The sequence below is a fragment of the Hipposideros armiger genome, unplaced genomic scaffold (assembly GCF_001890085.2).
Source record: "Hipposideros armiger isolate ML-2016 unplaced genomic scaffold, ASM189008v1 scaffold_295, whole genome shotgun sequence".
NCBI lineage: Eukaryota > Metazoa > Chordata > Mammalia > Chiroptera > Hipposideridae > Hipposideros > Hipposideros armiger.
The window spans coordinates 64198-81250 of NW_017731645.1; the positions used below are offsets into that span (position 1 = coordinate 64198).

General features: G+C 48.4%; 1 protein-coding gene across 1 annotated transcript in view; it reads right to left on the minus strand.

Moving 5' to 3' along the window:
- Positions 1-1281: 1281 nt before the first annotated feature.
- Positions 1282-17053, minus strand: part of PAXIP1 (PAX interacting protein 1) — a 38393-nt gene continuing 22621 nt past the window's right edge. The window contains exons 7-21 of the mRNA XM_019659091.1: positions 15016-15664; positions 14455-14549; positions 13005-13100; positions 11977-12114; positions 11336-11457; positions 10763-10947; positions 9705-9748; positions 7494-7564; positions 6187-6289; positions 4969-5137; positions 3557-3657; positions 2731-2865; positions 2570-2645; positions 2427-2487; positions 1282-1740 (exon numbers count right to left, since the gene is read on the minus strand). Of these exons, the coding sequence (XP_019514636.1) occupies positions 1725-1740; positions 2427-2487; positions 2570-2645; positions 2731-2865; positions 3557-3657; positions 4969-5137; positions 6187-6289; positions 7494-7564; positions 9705-9748; positions 10763-10947; positions 11336-11457; positions 11977-12114; positions 13005-13100; positions 14455-14549; positions 15016-15664 (2061 nt within the window). The 3' untranslated portion in view covers positions 1282-1724. The remainder of the gene's footprint in view (positions 1741-2426; positions 2488-2569; positions 2646-2730; positions 2866-3556; positions 3658-4968; positions 5138-6186; positions 6290-7493; positions 7565-9704; positions 9749-10762; positions 10948-11335; positions 11458-11976; positions 12115-13004; positions 13101-14454; positions 14550-15015; positions 15665-17053) is intronic.

Here is a 17053-nt window from a genome sequence, read left to right on the forward strand (position 1 = left end):
GCCAGCAGCCAGCGTGAGCGGCCAGCAGCCAGCGTGAGCAGCCGTCCAGAGGCCGGCGACTGATGTGCCTCGCCCGGGAAGAATGCAATGATGGTGCCAACTTGGGCCAGTGAAGCAACATCCTCTACAACTAGACTGAAGAATAAAACAACAGCAACTTGTCTGTTCCCCTTCTCCCAATTCCCCAATAAAAAATCTTTAAAAAAAGAAAGGCTCGTTAAACCCGCGGGTGGCTGGAGGCCGAGGACATGGCCACCCGCCGCCCAGAGGCCCCTTACCCCGTCCTCACTGCTCCTCGGGCTGTAAGCCTAGGGCAGTATTCTGGGTACTTGGCAATCAAACTTTTGTTCCAACTTACGCAGCTCTTGCACACGTCCTGGGTTCTGCAGACTAAGACACATTTTGAGGTACAGTTTGTTAAAAATACAAGTGCTGGCATGTAGCTAGCATATCTGAGAACGGCTGCTGTGAGAGCGTGTTTTTAAGGGCTTAGCGGGGAACTGTTTCCAGTGATGTCACCACAGGAGGCCAAGAGTTCGGTGGGGATGCTGGTCCTGACTTCCAGAACAGGAAACTGCCTGGTGGGCTCCTTTCCCTGCAGAAATGATCCCCCGGAGCTGTGCAGACACCTGAAGTGATGGGGTCTTGGCTGTGTGCCCAACACCAGATCCCACGTGTGGGATTCGCTCTCAGCTAACATTTTCTAATACGTACCGATCATGCGATTAAACAAACTCTCGAGAAGATCACAAATATTTCAAAGACATTTAGAAATTACGTTATGGAAGCAGATTCAGTTTCAGGGGCATACCTGATGAGCATGGTGACGTGAGAGCCACTCTGAGCAGCCGATAGGGTCGGTCTCACATATACTGACAAACTAAAGGTGGCAGCAGAGGCAGCACAGTAGCCATGAACACAGCAGCAGCTGCTGACCTGAGGAGATGGGGGTACCTGCGACCCAACAGGAAGTGTGTGAGAACCAGACTAGGAACGGGGGCAGGGTGGGTCTGGGTGGTTGTGGCATTAATGTTTCTGGCTGGTTGGGGCCTGGGTTGTCATGATTGCTAAATATTTTGAATATGCCTCTGCCTGGCAGTTGACTTGTTACATTGATAAAGAATGGCTGCCTTCCAGAAATTATTTCTTTAGGTGAAAATTTGCTAGAAAATATTTTGCCTTGAAATTACTTAAAATGTGATCCAGTTTGATGCAAATCACATAAATTATGCAAAAAATATAGAATAACAAAGGATCACCCAATTCTAAGTAAAGTTCAAAAGTACATTTATTTAAAATGTGGGGCAGGATATCAATATAAAAGAAAAGAGTATAAGAAATAAAAATAAAGTACAAAACATTTCAAATCTTTAAATCCATAATTTAGAGATAGCAAGTCTTTATTTACACCATTTAATTTGTAGCTAAAGTTCCATTAACAGCGTGTGAAAACATTTAAAAACCTGGCAAAGGAATCAAAACCTAATGTGGGCTCTCCAAGTCATATTATACAAAACATAATTTATGTTCCTCAGAATAAAATCACACATCTTAAAAAGATGCAGTATATTTAATTATATCTGTTCTCCTGCTTTAAAATGCTTGTCCCCTAAGAAAGCAGCTGGAAAACAAGGGTGTGGGGAGGGAGTGCCAGCCACCACGGTGACGGTCACAGCCACGGCCGACCGCACTCCTGGACTTCAGGCGCAGGACAGATGGACACATCAGTTAAACTTATATGTAGCTTGCTGAGGAAAACAACCTTCAAAGACAACGCGAAACAAGCATCCAAGGTAGAGCCCTAACTCCGTTAGAAAGAAGCCACAGCGTTTTTCTCACCCATCTCGCCCGGTCCTGCTGCACGCCCCAACCACAGGGAGCGCGAACGCACCCCTGCACAGGGCTCCCCCCAGCCTCAGTACACAGACTGCCAGCGGGGCCCAGCACTCATGCTCGTTAAAGCCACCCAGGTGACTCATGGTGGCCAGGACTGAAACCAAGTCACAGCCGACCCTCCTTTCAGCTGACATGCACCAAGCACCCGCCACAGAAAACAGCCCTGCCTGCATGTTCCAGGACACCCCCAGCCCTGGAAACTCCACCATCGGCCGAGGCACATTCCAGCCGGCTACTTCCAGGCTAGAGGGATGAGAAAGGTCCCCGAGATGACCCACAAACCACCTAGATAACTGTGAAGGCAGCACGGAACGGGCCTTCACAAACATAACTATGACTGGCAGAGGAAGCCTGGAAAAGACGCACGAGAACGTGCTGTATGAGAGCCAGGCGCTACGGCAGGGCATCTGCAAAGATGCGACGCGTCTTTCATCCCCTGTCCCTCCAGCCCGGGCTCTAAGCTCCTAATGTAGAGACGGCGCTGCCCCAAGTTCTCAGGGTTCTGCAGCGAGCACCTTCAGAAAGGATATGACTCGTAGTCCAGTGTCTGTGTAAGCACCCCGGTGAGAACAAACTCTGCATTATGAACATCTGAAAGGGCGACAACAAAACTTAGTGCGACAGCGGGCACTGCCGTGCCCACATGCAGAGACGCGACACCAGCCCGCCGTACCTATTCCTCGGGCAAAGTACTCGCGGCATAAGTGGAGGTCATTCTCACAGGAGATCAAAATTATTTCTGACAGACTCTAAGGAGAACAAGATGAGTTACAGGTTACCAGGCAACGACTCAGCGAGAACAATGAGCCCACAGCCCCTCTCACCGCCACGCACCTTATTCTGCTTATGCTCCATGAGTTTCCGGAAGGACGGCTGCTTAGATAATACCTTTCCACCTGCACACTCCACAATCGCTTTCATAGTCGAGAGACTGGGGCAAATTCCAGGGGTGATGTAAAAATATTTTGCCTAAAAATAAATTATGTGGACTGTGTTTTTAAAATGCTCTGACTTCCGAGTACATCGTTCTTCATAAATTCTGTCCTGAGAGTGTTGACAAAATGTTTAAGTCATGAAGCCACCAGTACCAGCCCCCATGAGCCCCCAACCTGAAGTGGGCCTGGGAGAACCCAGGTGTAAAGGTGGAAATTTCAGCACTCTCATATGAGAGGCATGACCTATGAATAGTAGAAGTAACTAGAAATTATCTTTACTAATGTACTCAGCCACTCTTTGACACAAAAAGTTTCCAAATTGTTCTAAGTATTTCACAAATACTTAAAAATCTTCAGTCCTGAATTATTTAGGCACACATCCAATTAAGATTTTTCCCAGAGCCGTCTCATTCTCCAGCTGACGAGACAGGAAATGACAATAGTATTATGTGATAGTTGTTAAAAGCAGAAAAGTCAACTTAAGGTCTCTGACCACTGAAACTAGTCCCAAGCGTGCTCTCTGAACAGCCCGGGAGGTTACAGCACCCGTCTCTAACAGGCGCCCGGGTTACAGTCAAGACCAGACCCTGCCCTGGTGGCGGCCTCCGGAAACACACCAGGAGGACCGGCCACGCAACGGACACGTGCTTTCCTCAAGTTACTGTCACCTTCAGCTGACGAACTGTGACGTCTCTGTAGACGTATCGTTTCCCTTTGAGGTATACCTTAAAGAGTGGAGAGACGTGTGCCCTTTTCAAGGACTCCTCCAAACTGAAAGAGAAAAGCACCTCGGCCTCTGCGTCTCGGAGAAGGTAGTTCTGCTCATCTGGAAGAGAGAACAGACACGCGTTGGCGGGGCAGGCACGTGACATGCACCCCAGGACTCACCCGGCTAGTCAGGCACGTTCTACTCATGACTCACAGCGACCTGCCAAACCTGGGAATATGTAAGTCTGCCCTATTGTATTTCACTTACTTTCCCCAAAAAACAGACAGGCAGGCATTCTTTCTCCTATGTCACTGTTTCTTAACCCTCTGAGGTCACACACTCGTGAAAAACCCGTCCTGAAAGCTCTGGGCCTCTCGTCGCCTGTCGCCCGCCCGTACCCCACAGCACAATCCCACGCTCCTCAGGGAGCTCACTCTCCCAGCCCGTGTCCCAGGTGAAGGACTCTAGTCCTGGGGTGACAGCGTGTATGTGAAGTGACCACAGGGGCACTGGACTCCATTAGATGATAATCAATTAGTTCAATTTTACAGATTTACCAAAAACATATTCCTTTTAAATATATGAAAGTATATAGCAATCTATAAAGTATAGTTTTACCAAATTTTGAAGACTTCTGAGAAGATTTAATTGATTGGTTTTCAGAGTTTTCAAAGTAAAAGTAACACTTTAAGAAATATCAAATTTCTCAAAAGTTACAGATCACAAAATGTCTTAACCTTCTTATGAGTATGTCTCCTATTCAGAAAAGCTTTTCTTCTTCATTCCATAACAATCACCAAACAGCAATAGAGCTAGAACCTGGTAATACATTCATCAAGAGCACAGAATAAGAAGAGTCTCGAGCAGAGGCTGGTAAACGGGGGCCGACCAGATGACACCAGTTTTAGGACTTAGGGGCCACAATTTGTTTCTGGTGCACATCCTCCTCCTTTTGAAATGATGCCTTAAAATGTAAAAACCATCCTTAGCTCGGGGGCCAGTCTGCTTACCCCTGAGCAAAAGCGATCATATCACAAAGAAATGCTTTAGTTCAACTGCTATTAATAGATATACAAAGTCAATTGACTAGCCAATCAGCAGATAAATAAAGCTGTTATGCTGATTTAGGTGGAAGAAGATAAGAATGTCTAAAAATTGGAGAAACAGGAAATGGTGAATTAAAAAACAGAAAAAACTGTCACACAGGAAAAAATATATTGGAAATGTAAATTTCCAGGGCAAAAATTAAGGCTGACATGCGTTCTGAAAAACTGGTTAGGGATTACCAAGAATTAGTTAGTGTTTATGATAGAGAAACTGACACTGAAAAAAATGTGAGATGTTTGTTGGCATAAAAACGGAGATAAACTCAAGACAGAAAGTTTCAGGTTCACGCGGCACTGAGAGCCGAGCCCCGATGCTCCGTACCAATAAACTTCTGACATTTGAAACACTCCTCCAGCCACTCCGGAGTCACAATGTGCTTCACCACCGAGATGGCCGTCAGGAACTTCACCGTACGTGTCACCTTGCTGGCGATGAGGTGTGTGCATTTCTGCGCCGACTCGGCCATCTCTCCTCCAAGAACGTAGAGCTTCTGAAGGTGAGGAGCACAGATGACAGGTGAGAGCTGCGCCTGCAGAGCCACGTGACCCGTGCTGCAGAGGGTACGTATCTAAGGCCGGGCTAGGGACAGGGCTCTAGGCCACGGAAAACGGCAGTGGTGAGACCAACCAAACCAAGCCCACAGCACTGTGGACAGTGAAGAGCAGGCTTTACACTACACGTTTCTGTAATCAGTGCCACACACACCAAGGTTAAAATACGAATGCTCCCTGGGGCGCCAATAACAGCCCTGTGGATAAGATGCCCAGCGAGCCACGCAGCTCATGTCGTGGTGAGGTACAACACCCAGACTTTCTGAGCTGAAATACGTGTTAATGAGGCACATTTAACGGACTGTCTCTATTTTGTAAAATGATGGCATGAAAACTGACCAAGAAGACATGAACATATAAAAAATGATCTCAATAACTAGACTCCATTTTAAAGGTGAAAAAAATAAAGTTATACTAAATTTATAAGAGCATTTAAAATTATATCTATTCCTTAGAAAAATTACAAGTGAACTGTATGAACCCGTGACACAGCTGAACTTACATTCTTAACCAGCCCCCCACAAAAAATAGAAATAAAGCAAAATCCCACAACCCCACATGCTGCTATTTCAAAAAGTGTATTTAAAAGCTTGTTCCTATTTGTTATGTAAATACACGAACACAACTCCCCCTGGGCCAACCTGGTAGACTGGCTTCCATCAGAGGCCTGGGGCAGCCCAGTGAGCCTTTCGCACTGGACGTCTTTCTAAAAATGACATCCGAGTGGCCCTGCAAATGGTCACAAGATTACACAAATGGCTCTGGGTCTGCTCGCCTGAATCCTACCTTCTACCAAGAGGAAGAAGTACCTGAGTAGGAGCCAGCAGCCATCCAGAGACTGCTTACACTACTTTATAATGCTTTATAAACACACTCGTGCACGACAGGCTTCCTGTTAAACGTGAGCTCAATAAACTGCGAGCGTAGCGCGACTATGTGCAGAAGGGACACTGCTCCAACCCTACACGAAAGCAGAACGAAGCCCCACCTTGACATACTGCTGAACTTGGACAGGCTCGAAGCCAGTGAAAAGCACAGAAGGGGTCAGTTCCGGTGCCAACTTCTTAGTGGGAGGTGGTATATCTTCAATTCTGTAAAACAAAGACAGATGAAACAGGGCAACAATTTTATTATTTACTTAAAATGTTCTTTAGAAGACAAGGGGTTTAACAGCTTCAACAAGCATTACTAGCCTTAAGTGAACGTGGTTTTTTTCTTAAGGAACAATGCGATGAGTTACCCGTCTTTCTTTTGCACCCCAATGCCAAGTCCCCCTGAGGACTGTCCTGGCACCCACAGGAAGGGGTGACGAACCTGGGGCTGAGTCACAGCCTCCTCTTCCACGTTGAACACCTGCGCCCCCCCCCCATTTAAAAGTTTATTTAAATTTGCTTTAAACAGAAAGTGAACCTCCAAGCTGGCCTTTTCCATGTGGCTGGTGTACCGGCTGCACCTCTGCTAGCCGGGGTCATGAGAGGCTACACCCCTGCAGCCCCAGGCCATCCCCTTTGTCTCTGCCTTCTGCCCAGGCTCCCGCCGCTGCTGCCCACGATGGCGTCTCACTCAGGCACACCTTTTACACTAAAGCTCAGCCTTTAATTTCCTTAAATTATTCAAATCCTATTTTTAGCTTCTATTTAGTAATTGAGACAGTCTAGGTAAAAAAAAAAAAAATCAGGTTTACTTGTAGCATTTTGATGACAGCCTTAAAAGATAATCACACAATTCAGGTTGTACTGAAAAATTCAATGATTCACAAACTGAGTGGCTGTGGGGATGGCAGGAGGGGAGAGACGAAGGGCCGGTGCCCGCAGGCCGGCCGGCGGGGAGGCGGCCCCGAGCAGCCTGCACACAGAGCTTCCCGACTCGCGGACGGAGAGCGGGCTCCTGGCGGCCCTGCGCTGGCCGTGCCTGACTGATGAGGTGCCTGGGGGGCCTTCGCGCCCCACCACTGCCCAGCACTGGCCAAGCGTGTGCCTGCCACCCGCCGGCTCTCGGTGCGCAGTCCGCCCACGCGCTGGGTTCCAGTCCTGCCCGACCCCCCACACTGGGGGCTGGCAAGGCTTTGCTTAAAGAAAAGGAGTCAACTGTTCAGGTTTTTTCAATAAGAAAGAAAAAAACCCCAGCCCATGTATCACCAGCCATAAAATGGGAACGTCATGGTCAAGCTATGAAGCAATAGCAGATCCTTTCAAATCCTATGTACTGTGACAATTTTTAGAAACTTTCCCAACTGCCCATGTTCTAACAGACCTGGAAAGGTAAGGACTTGCTCGGTGAGGAGATGAGTCATACCTGGCTCTTTTGGAAGACGGCTGGACATTCGCTGCTTCATTCTGCTTCAGTTTGGGGGTTGGTCTTACAGCCTGGGATGAAAATATTATTTTAATCAGTCTCTCAGGCAGTGCAGCGGCTTCCAAGAGGTTTACAGGCCAACTAACCAAGCGCTCTCGTCCTCTGCAGCCCACGCTTCGGCCACACCAAAACCAGCATTCGCCTGGAAAGAACCAGGATGCCACGAGCCTGGAGCAGGCGACTCTCGGGGGCCCTCGGGGTGGCTCTCGGCCTGCCTTCTTTATTCACCCAACCCTGTCACTTCCCATTACAAACATCTGCAGCCCTGAATGTCTGAGAACCTTCCAGTTTTCATTTCAACAATTTTGTCTTGCCTCCCAATTTGGAATTTGGAAAATATATTCATTACAATGACAAACCCCCAAAAGAGACTAGTCCTGAAACAGAAATTTCACCTCTCAGAGTTCACAAGAGTACCATGTGACATCAGAGCTGCTGAAGGCTGCAGGGCGTCCCAAACGCATTGGGCCAGCAACCAGCTGCGTCCCCAGCCCAGCAGCGCGGGGTCGAGAAGGGGAAGGCGGCCCTTGTCCCCGCGGGGTGTCCCCACAGGCAGCCGCTGCTGTGACCCATTCACCCCTTCACGTCTTAAGTGTAGGGCTTTTCCCAAAAAGACATTTTGTTTATATTTCACTATTTGAAGCAACTACCTCTCAATGTTATTTATTTTCACTACAACTCACATTTTCTAAACACTGCTGCTGTGTCTAGGCAAACAAAATAAATACACGCCTACCTATTGAAACTATCTGAAATCCATCAGCCCTTTCAGACACAGAGACGCAAGCTTTACAATAATTTGCAGGAAGGTTTAGACTTTTTCTTACTATCACCTTTACAAGAAAAGAACCCTGCACTTCTGCCTCCAACCTTCAGACTTAAGTCTCCGACTGACCAGTCACTAGAAGCAATGACAGAAACAAACGACCGGGTGGAAAGGAGCTGCCTCCTGGTCGCTAGGACTTTCAGCCTCTAATTACTGACTGAAGCCACAGAGACACCGGGAGCCCCACCGCCATTTCAGAATAAAAGCCGCGTGGTTTGGAGGGGCACCCAGAGGGCCACATCCCAGCTTCATCTTAAAAGCAACTCTAACATTTCTTGCATCCAAATGAACTGGAGAATGGTTTTTACTGGTATGTCTGAGCTGGTCAGGTTTCACTAAAATCATAACCAGCAGTTTAAGTGAGGAAAGAACACGCATGTGTAAAGTGGCCGGCGGCCCGCAGGCGTCCCAATGGGATTATGTCCCGTCACCGACAATCAAAGAGCACAGGCGTCACCCAATGGTCCTGACAACATTGTCCTCAGTTAGTGGCTTCCCTGAGCACAAACCCTAAGCCTCCTGCAGCTGACAGGCACATGACCTGGAAATCCATCATGGAAAATGCAGGTCGATACACATAACATGTCATGTAAAACCTGAGCCTTTAAATTATACTAGTACCAAGCACCAGCAAAAACCCCGCTATTCCCAGGGACACACAGCTAAACGGTGACAACTCACAGTAGAGAAATTCTACAGTGAGAAGCTGTTACAAGACTTATGTGGAAAAACAGTCCGTTTGAAACACAATTGACTGTTCCACCCATCGGACCTCACAGGCGGGAACTAGATGGCACCCCACCTAAAGGGCAGCCCACACCTGTTCTGTAACTAACAACCACGGGCATTCGAACTTCCACACAGCCGTCCTATCAGAGACCTCAACCAGCCTGACATGACCCTGCCTGGGACGCGAGGAAAACTTGTTCCCAGCACCAGGAAGCTGGCCGCCTCCGGCTCCCATCTGCCGTCTCAAGCGAGCTCCGTGTCCCACGCCATTCTCACGGTGGCGGCCTCCTAACCCAGTGACGACAGGCCTCCGCCTGCCTTGGTTCTGCTCTCTCCTCTAACATCACAGCCCCTGAAGCAGGTAACGCTCCTCACATGTACAAATACGAACGACTGACAACACCATCCATTAAGAGAAAAAAACCAGAGCCAGGGAATACTAAACATCTTATGACTGGTGAGAAGTGAGAAGGTACAGCCTTCATTTGTCATGTTAGCAAACTCCTAAAAGAATTTTGAACTTACAGAAACAAATACATCCCAATTGCACTTTTATCACATAGTAACAGCCAAAGTGAGGTGTTAACTTGACGTACCATCAACAGCTCTGCCGACACTTTCAGTGGCACTCTCCAAGCATCTGAAGAGAGAAGAAATGTCATTTTCACAATGCACTGTTTAAGCAGAAAGGCCTTTTTATAAAACCCTTTTTTCTGGGGCTGGTAATCCTAGCATGTAGGTGGCTTAGCTGACAACTTAATAAGGATAAACGTAATTGTTAGGTTTCAGAAGACTGTTCAGCCCAGCTGAGGGCCAGGTGGCCAGCTGCTCTGGGGACACGCTCATGGATCAGTTTACTGCATGCTTCCTGCATGGGGTCACACCAACAACAGGAGCTGAGGTGTCCCCGTCCCACTGTGCTGCCCTTAGCCACTTCTGGGAACCACAGGCTGGCCTCTAACCACCACTCATGACAACAGGTGGCCGATGCTAAGGGCCACACCACGTCCCACCACATGGTGACGACGCTCAAGTACTCAAGAGGGACCAGCAGTCCTTACAGGGGTTTCCGAGATGGCGTCAGGCCAACAGGTGTCACAGGGAAGCAGATCATGGCTCAAAATGAAGAAGGGTGTTCTCATGGTCAAAGCCATTGAAAAATGGAACTTAATGGGTTTCTTTAAAAGAGAACATACTAAGCAGGGTTTGAACGGGCATTTTTTGAGTAACATTCAATTCATAAGTAGTGAAAGTAAGTGCTGTGTCTGTACAGTGGGGATGGGGTCCTCCCAGGAGTCTGGGCAGCGAGCACGCCCACTGACCCATCACCACATGTCAACCCAAGGGCCACAACGCCAGAGAAAAAGACTGGATCCAACTTAAAGCAGAGGGAACGCAGGGGAGGTTTCAGGGGGCGGGTGGACTCAGGCAAACAATAACTCTGAGCGACAGTCCCAACAGGCTCAAGTGCGCCTTCCATCTAAGGGCCTGTCCGAGAAAGCAAACGAAGCACCAGCCAACGAGAAGCCCTGGGCAGAGGGGAGACAGAGGACGGGTGGGGAAAAGGGAGCAGGGGCGACAGGGCCCAGGTCGGACAGCTGGGCCAGGCCGGCGGTGACGCAGGGATGGGCACCCGGGCGGGAGACCCACTCACCGAGGAGGTTCAGGACCAGGTGCTGCGCGGGCGCAAACGGGTCGGGCAGCCCGAACACCGAGTAGCGACGGCACTGCATCTCCCGCAGGGCCTCGAAGTCCCCGAGGAGAATGTCGCCCAGCCACTGGGCGTTCACGCACGGGATCCTCCACTCTCGGGCCTTCTCGTACTTCAAACCGGTCGGTCTTGGTTGGGCAGAAAACACAGTTATTAAATGTCACAGTTGTCTACTATTCAAATTTATCCTTACTTTCAACAAAAGCCAGTAAAAATCACGTTCTCATCTCAGACACAGCAGGGACATCTTAGCGAATGTGAGAGCAGCCCCTGGAGGCTCACACGGGATCACGTGACATCCTCTGCTAGCCCTACTTCTAATTCCTGTGACCTTAGTTCAAATTTCATTGATTCACTTGACTTCATTTCAAATGCTGAATACGTATTTCTGCCAACATTATAACGACGGTCACTGCATTCTTCTAACAGACTGGTCTGCACGCTCAAAGGCCCACCACAACGCTGCGACCCAGTGACGAATCCAGGGCCGTGCCGACGGCCACTGCGCTGACTCACTCTTTACAGATGAGAACCGTGTTACTTCGGCACAGGTAGCCAGTGTATTTGGCACCTGCCAGGCACGCCATCAACTTCAGGTCATCTCGGTCACTGTCGACAAATCCAGTCACGGAAATAATCTGAGGAAAAAGGAGTGGCTAAGGTGGCGTGCAGCTGGCGCCCAGGCTCCTCTGCGCTCCATCTGCTTCCTGCAGACACACACGCTCTCAACCCCGCTTTGGCACTGCGGGAGCTAGCTGGTGGCACATCCCTAAGACCATGCAAAGCAGGACTCTGGTCATGGTTAAGGCGTTCCATCCGAGATACCAAACATGGGGAAACCCGCATGTGTTACTATGACATTCTCCAGATAATTTAAAAAGTGACTTTATCAAGCACAGAACCGTTAGTCAGTTCTTCCTTCTCCCAGCTGACCCCCGTTTTGCGATAAGTTGGACAGGAGAACGTCCAACTAGTGACAAAGTTCCGCCCATCAGCAGCCACTTCTGGTGCAGGACACCCATTTATTTTACAGCTTTAAACAGTGTCACGGATTTGGAAAAATCAGTTAAAAGTCTCCTATGTGCAGGACACACTGAGTCGGAGCCAGGACTCGGGACGCGAGAAGGACCAGAGCCGGCCGACGAACGCCGCCTTACGTGCTGAGAACATGGCTTTCCGCCTGGCGGGAAGGCCACGGGGAAGTGCAGGGCCCGGTGCGGGGGCACCACCTTCTTCGTCTTCAGGATCGAGCTGAGCCAGTGCGCGGTGACACACCTCTTCCTCTCCCTTATCGCCTGCCAAACAAAGTGTGGGCTGTCTGGGGGGCTTCTTAACTGCAGGGTCACGTACGAAGCGGCAAGGTTGTACACCTACATTGCCACACTATAAATGAGAGCACTTCATGGCGTTTAATGCTCAGTTTACTAAAGCAACAAACTCTAACAGTGTGGCAGGTTCATCTTAACACCACCTCAAAGTGCTACTATCTACACACGAGTAAGAGTGGGCCTGCAACGGGGAACAAAAGCAACAAATTTTATAACAACCTTAAAAATCACTTCAGTCCTAGAATACCATTTATGATCATCAAAGTGACAATTCCCCTGTAAAAACACAGGGAGCCCCATATACAAGTTATGAACACTAGAACTGCCCACCTAAAACTAACCATTTCTACATCTCTAGTCGAACGGTGGGGCGAGGAAATGGCCATGCTCTTAAAAAGGGGTTTCCTGGAGGTCACTCAGCACTGGCATATTATTGTGGGTCTACAATGAGAACATTTTTAAGAAAAGGGATGAAACTTTGGGAGGTGAGAGGACGTAACACAGAGGAGAGAGCTGGCACCCCAGAGGCTTACAGAAGCTCTGAGCGGTGTCTGCCTTCCCAGGCCTGCACAAGTCCCACAAGAGCAGGAGGTCTGCCAGCATCCCCCATCTCGGTGCTGCGCTGAGTTTCAGAACGGGGTACTCGCCCCGTCCTCGACATCACCTGTGACTTCCCTCTCTCCTTACGCAGACATCAAAGCCTGCTGTCCACCAAAGGTTGGTGAGAAGTGGAAGCAGCCGCTTTCCTACTTGGAGAGGTGGAAAAGTCCTTCCCAAACCCAACAATCACAGGGTCCTCCGGCGGTCTGAAAATGGGGACCGCTTTGCTCCGGGCCCGGCCGAGGCCGCGGACTCACCTGTGCGCACATTCCGCTGACTTGGCTCTCACACAGCAGGTGTGTGCACCGGCTCGAGAGCGTGGGGTCCACTGCGCCACCATGGGCCTGGATTATCTAGACACACACAAGCCAGAGTGATATCAACAGGGGACCCTCAGGAGAATTATAATGTCAAATACGACAGCAATTAAAAGGCTCGTCACACATTTATATAGTGTATTTCCCCCAAAGTATAAAAGATACGGATTATATTTACAGACTTTTCCACCCGGCACTGTAAAAGGGAAGTGAGCCCCAGCAATATTCATGTAATCTAAGTTTCCAGGAGGAAAGAGAAGAAAAACGGAATGTTGTCTTGTTAAACAGGATCTCCCCACCAGGAACTCTTAACACTGGACAAGCTAATAATTCTGTGTCGTGGGGGCTGTCCGGTGTATCACAGGGTACCGGCAGCACTCTGACCTCTGTCCCCTGGACACCAATAGTAGACCCTCAGTTTTGACAACTAGAAATGTCTTCAGACATTGCCAAATGGCACCTGTTAATAACCATTCTTTTACAAGGGAAAAAAATGTATTGTTAAAAACAGATTCCGTTTTTCGGGGTGAGGGAGCTGTCCTGTATCCTGATTGTGGTTACGTGGCACCAAGCATCTGTCAAAAGTTAAAAACTGTTTTTTGGTTTTTTTTTTTCATTTCAACTCAGTTTTGATTTGTGGCATTGCAAAAAAGTATTTACTTTTTCTTTTCTTTAACCCTTTCTTGTCTTTAACCCTCCATCGGGCGCAATGCAAAACTTACAAGTTTGGGCACAATGCATCTACTAGATGCATGTATGACATTTACTTAAATTGAAAATGAATGAAAATAATGTGTAAGCATGCTTATTTATTCAGAATGAAATTTTAATTTGCCACAAAGTAAAAAACAATATGTTTATTACATACATTCAGTATAAAAATCAACAGAAATTCAAAACCATCTGTGAGATCAGTTGCGCCCGATGGAGGGGTTAAAGGCCACCATGCAAAATAGTAACTAAATGGACTATAGTTCCACAACTGGACTAGCGGACTTTGAGGTCCATTCCAAACTGGAGAGTCTAGGATTTTCTACCACTCACCTTTGGAGAAACAGAAATAATTAAGGCACATACAAGTTGATGGTCCCTATTCTAAGTCACCAAAAACCTGATCTTACTCCCACAGTCCCAGTTATACACAAATAATCTGTGTGCCTTACAATTCCAGAGCCGAAAAGAATCTTAAGAATAATAAAGGCTAACATTTTCCCCTTACAGCTAAGACAACTGAAGCTCAGAAGGGTGATTTGCACAAGGACACAGAGAATGTTAATAAAAATGCCCACAACACAAATACATATATCTCAGGGAAGGCCGCCAGAGGAATAACGTTCAGAAAGGAACACCTCCAGATCTAGAGGTTCGTTTCTTGGACGCACAGCCTCACCCTTTTCCAGGTGGCCAGCAGCTGTTTATCAGACATCTGCTCTGGGTAATCCGCAATAGCAAACACACATCCCAGTAAGAAGGCTTCTTCTGGAACTAGAATAGAATTGTACAAGAAAAAGAAAATTTAAACCCCATGAATATGTGTGCACAAAAACTAAAAAAGTTGATTTTGCTGAGTTCAACTTAAATTTATGAAGTTAATCACTCTTGACCACCAGTGGTCTGAGTATTTGGAATATCGCTACAAATATACTAACTTGTCTATATTAAGTGATTAAAAAGTGGAACCAACTCAGTTTATGCCTGGGCGCTGAGTACTCTGCGTTGGTCCTTGAGGGCGCCTGACGTTCTACGGACACCAGTGTTCATCTGTCTGGGGTCGCAAATACCAAAGAAAGTACACTACTCCACTATCACAGCCATATTCTTTGTTAGGTGTGAGGTTCATGCGCCTCATTTTGTAAGAATTACTTTTATGTAAATCCTGATTCACCGCAAACACTTTCAAAGCATTTATATAATACTTTTAGAAGAAAGAAAAAAAATCCACGTTACTGACTCTCCACTGATGGGTCGTGTCCAAAAAGCTGGTGCTGCTGATGGTGCTGCTGAGGCGGCTGGTGGTGCTGTGGGGGCGGGGCCTGGTGCTGCAGAGGCGGGGCCTGGTGCTGCGGGGGCGGGGCCTGGTGCTGTGCAGCCTGCGTCTGCATCTGCTGCTGCTGCTGCTGCTGCTGCTGGTGCAGGCGCTGTAGCTGCTGCTGCTGCTGCAGGAGGTTGTGCTGCTGCTGCTGTAACTGTGCCAGCTGCTGCTGCTGCAGCTGGTGCAATTGCTGCTGCAGGACATGCTGCTGCTGCTGCTGCTGCAGTGGCTGCGCCTGCTGCTGAGGGCGGTGCAGTGGCTGCTGCGGGAACTGCAGCGGCTGCTGAGGGAACGCGTGCTGATGGACTTGCTGCTGCTGCTGCGGGAACGGGTGAGACTGCTGCTGGGGGTAGGGCTGCTGGGATAGCTGCGGCTGGGGCTGCTGGAGCTGCAGGAGCTGCTGGGGCGGCAGATGCAGGACAGGCGGCTGTGGCTGCTGTGACAGGTGTGGCTCGGGAGTCACTTTCACCTGGCTGAACAGCACTGTGCTGGCGTTCGCGTGGCCCTGTTGGCTGTGATTCACCTGCTGCTCTAAACTTTTTGTAGGTGCTGAAAGGGACTGTAAGATCTAGGAAACAAAAATGAGGTGCAGTCGTTATCGATAGTTCCTGGAGGTACTAATATTCAGCGAGACAACAGTAGTTTATCCTGCATGTTAATAGTCAACTAAAGGGGGCACATCAAACCACAGGAAGGCTCAGGATAACACCATGTTTCTTTTTTATTTATTCACTAAGCATCACCAACCTCAATAAGCAAGCAAATGACGTCATATTTTGAGACCTCCAAAAGCTGAAACTGAATAAGTAAAACGGAATAAGCAAGAATTGAAGCTGACAGACATAAAAACTCGTATGGCTGATGTGTTTACAGAGCACAGCGTGACGAGGCAGCTAAAACACCCAGAATGTGTTCTGTGCTATTTACTTCCTAGGCCTTTGGGCGCAGGAGTCTGTGGGCCACCCTGCCCTGTGCCGGACCACACAGCCCCTCTGTCCCTCTGTCCTTTGGAACCTTCCCTTAACTAAGCGGTGCTCCGGGGAGTGACGAGGCCACCGACAGCCAGACCCAGTCTACTCCATGCTTCCTGTCCACGAAGAAAGCTACTGTTTCCAGAAAAGAAAGGGGTCCAGTGAGAGTCGCTCATGAAGACCACCTCCTGAGTGAAAGCCCAGGACACAGCCATCCGGACAGCAGCCCCTCGGAGCCACCAGCCTCTCCTGCGGTCCCCCTGCTCTGTGCACTGGCAGCCACAGAACACACTCCAACAGCAGGTTGGTTTAAATGGCAAACTCTCCTCCAACAGGGAAATCACTAGCCTTCCTCAAAAACGACTTGGAGCTCTGCAGATGGGATCCAAGTGTCTCACGCGAGAGAAAACCCTGCTAGCCAGACCAGCCCCCTTCTAGTTCATTCGAGTCAGCTGAAAGCTCTGTGTGAGCCGAGGGTGGGAAGGCGCAGGGCAGGGAATCAGAAGATGCCACCTACCCGTGTGTCAGATGGCAGGTTACCTTATTACCCTGCACAGCACTGAATGAAACGAAAGAAACATGTCATACAACGAATTTTCCCAACGTGATCAAATAACAAAAGCTGGAAGGCAATTTCTCATGGTAAGCAATCAGTAACAAGTAGATTTTACTAAAACTCAGTACAACTTAACCCTATTAAAAGCATACTTATCTTTTAAATATAACTCTAGAAATTCAATTTCAACATAAAGCAAAGCTATATGAAAACCTCAAATATGTTTTTAACACTTTCAATAGAGTCCAAAACATAAAGGTTATATAATTTGCAAGGGGAATAGCTATGGATTTAGTGATCAAACAATTGAGCTTAAAACTGAACTGGTTCAAGGGCCGGCTGAGTGGCACATTGGTTAAGAGCTGGCTTGGGACACCAGAGGGCCCCGGTTCGGATCCCACATATGAGGGCCAGTGACACTGCCCTCCAC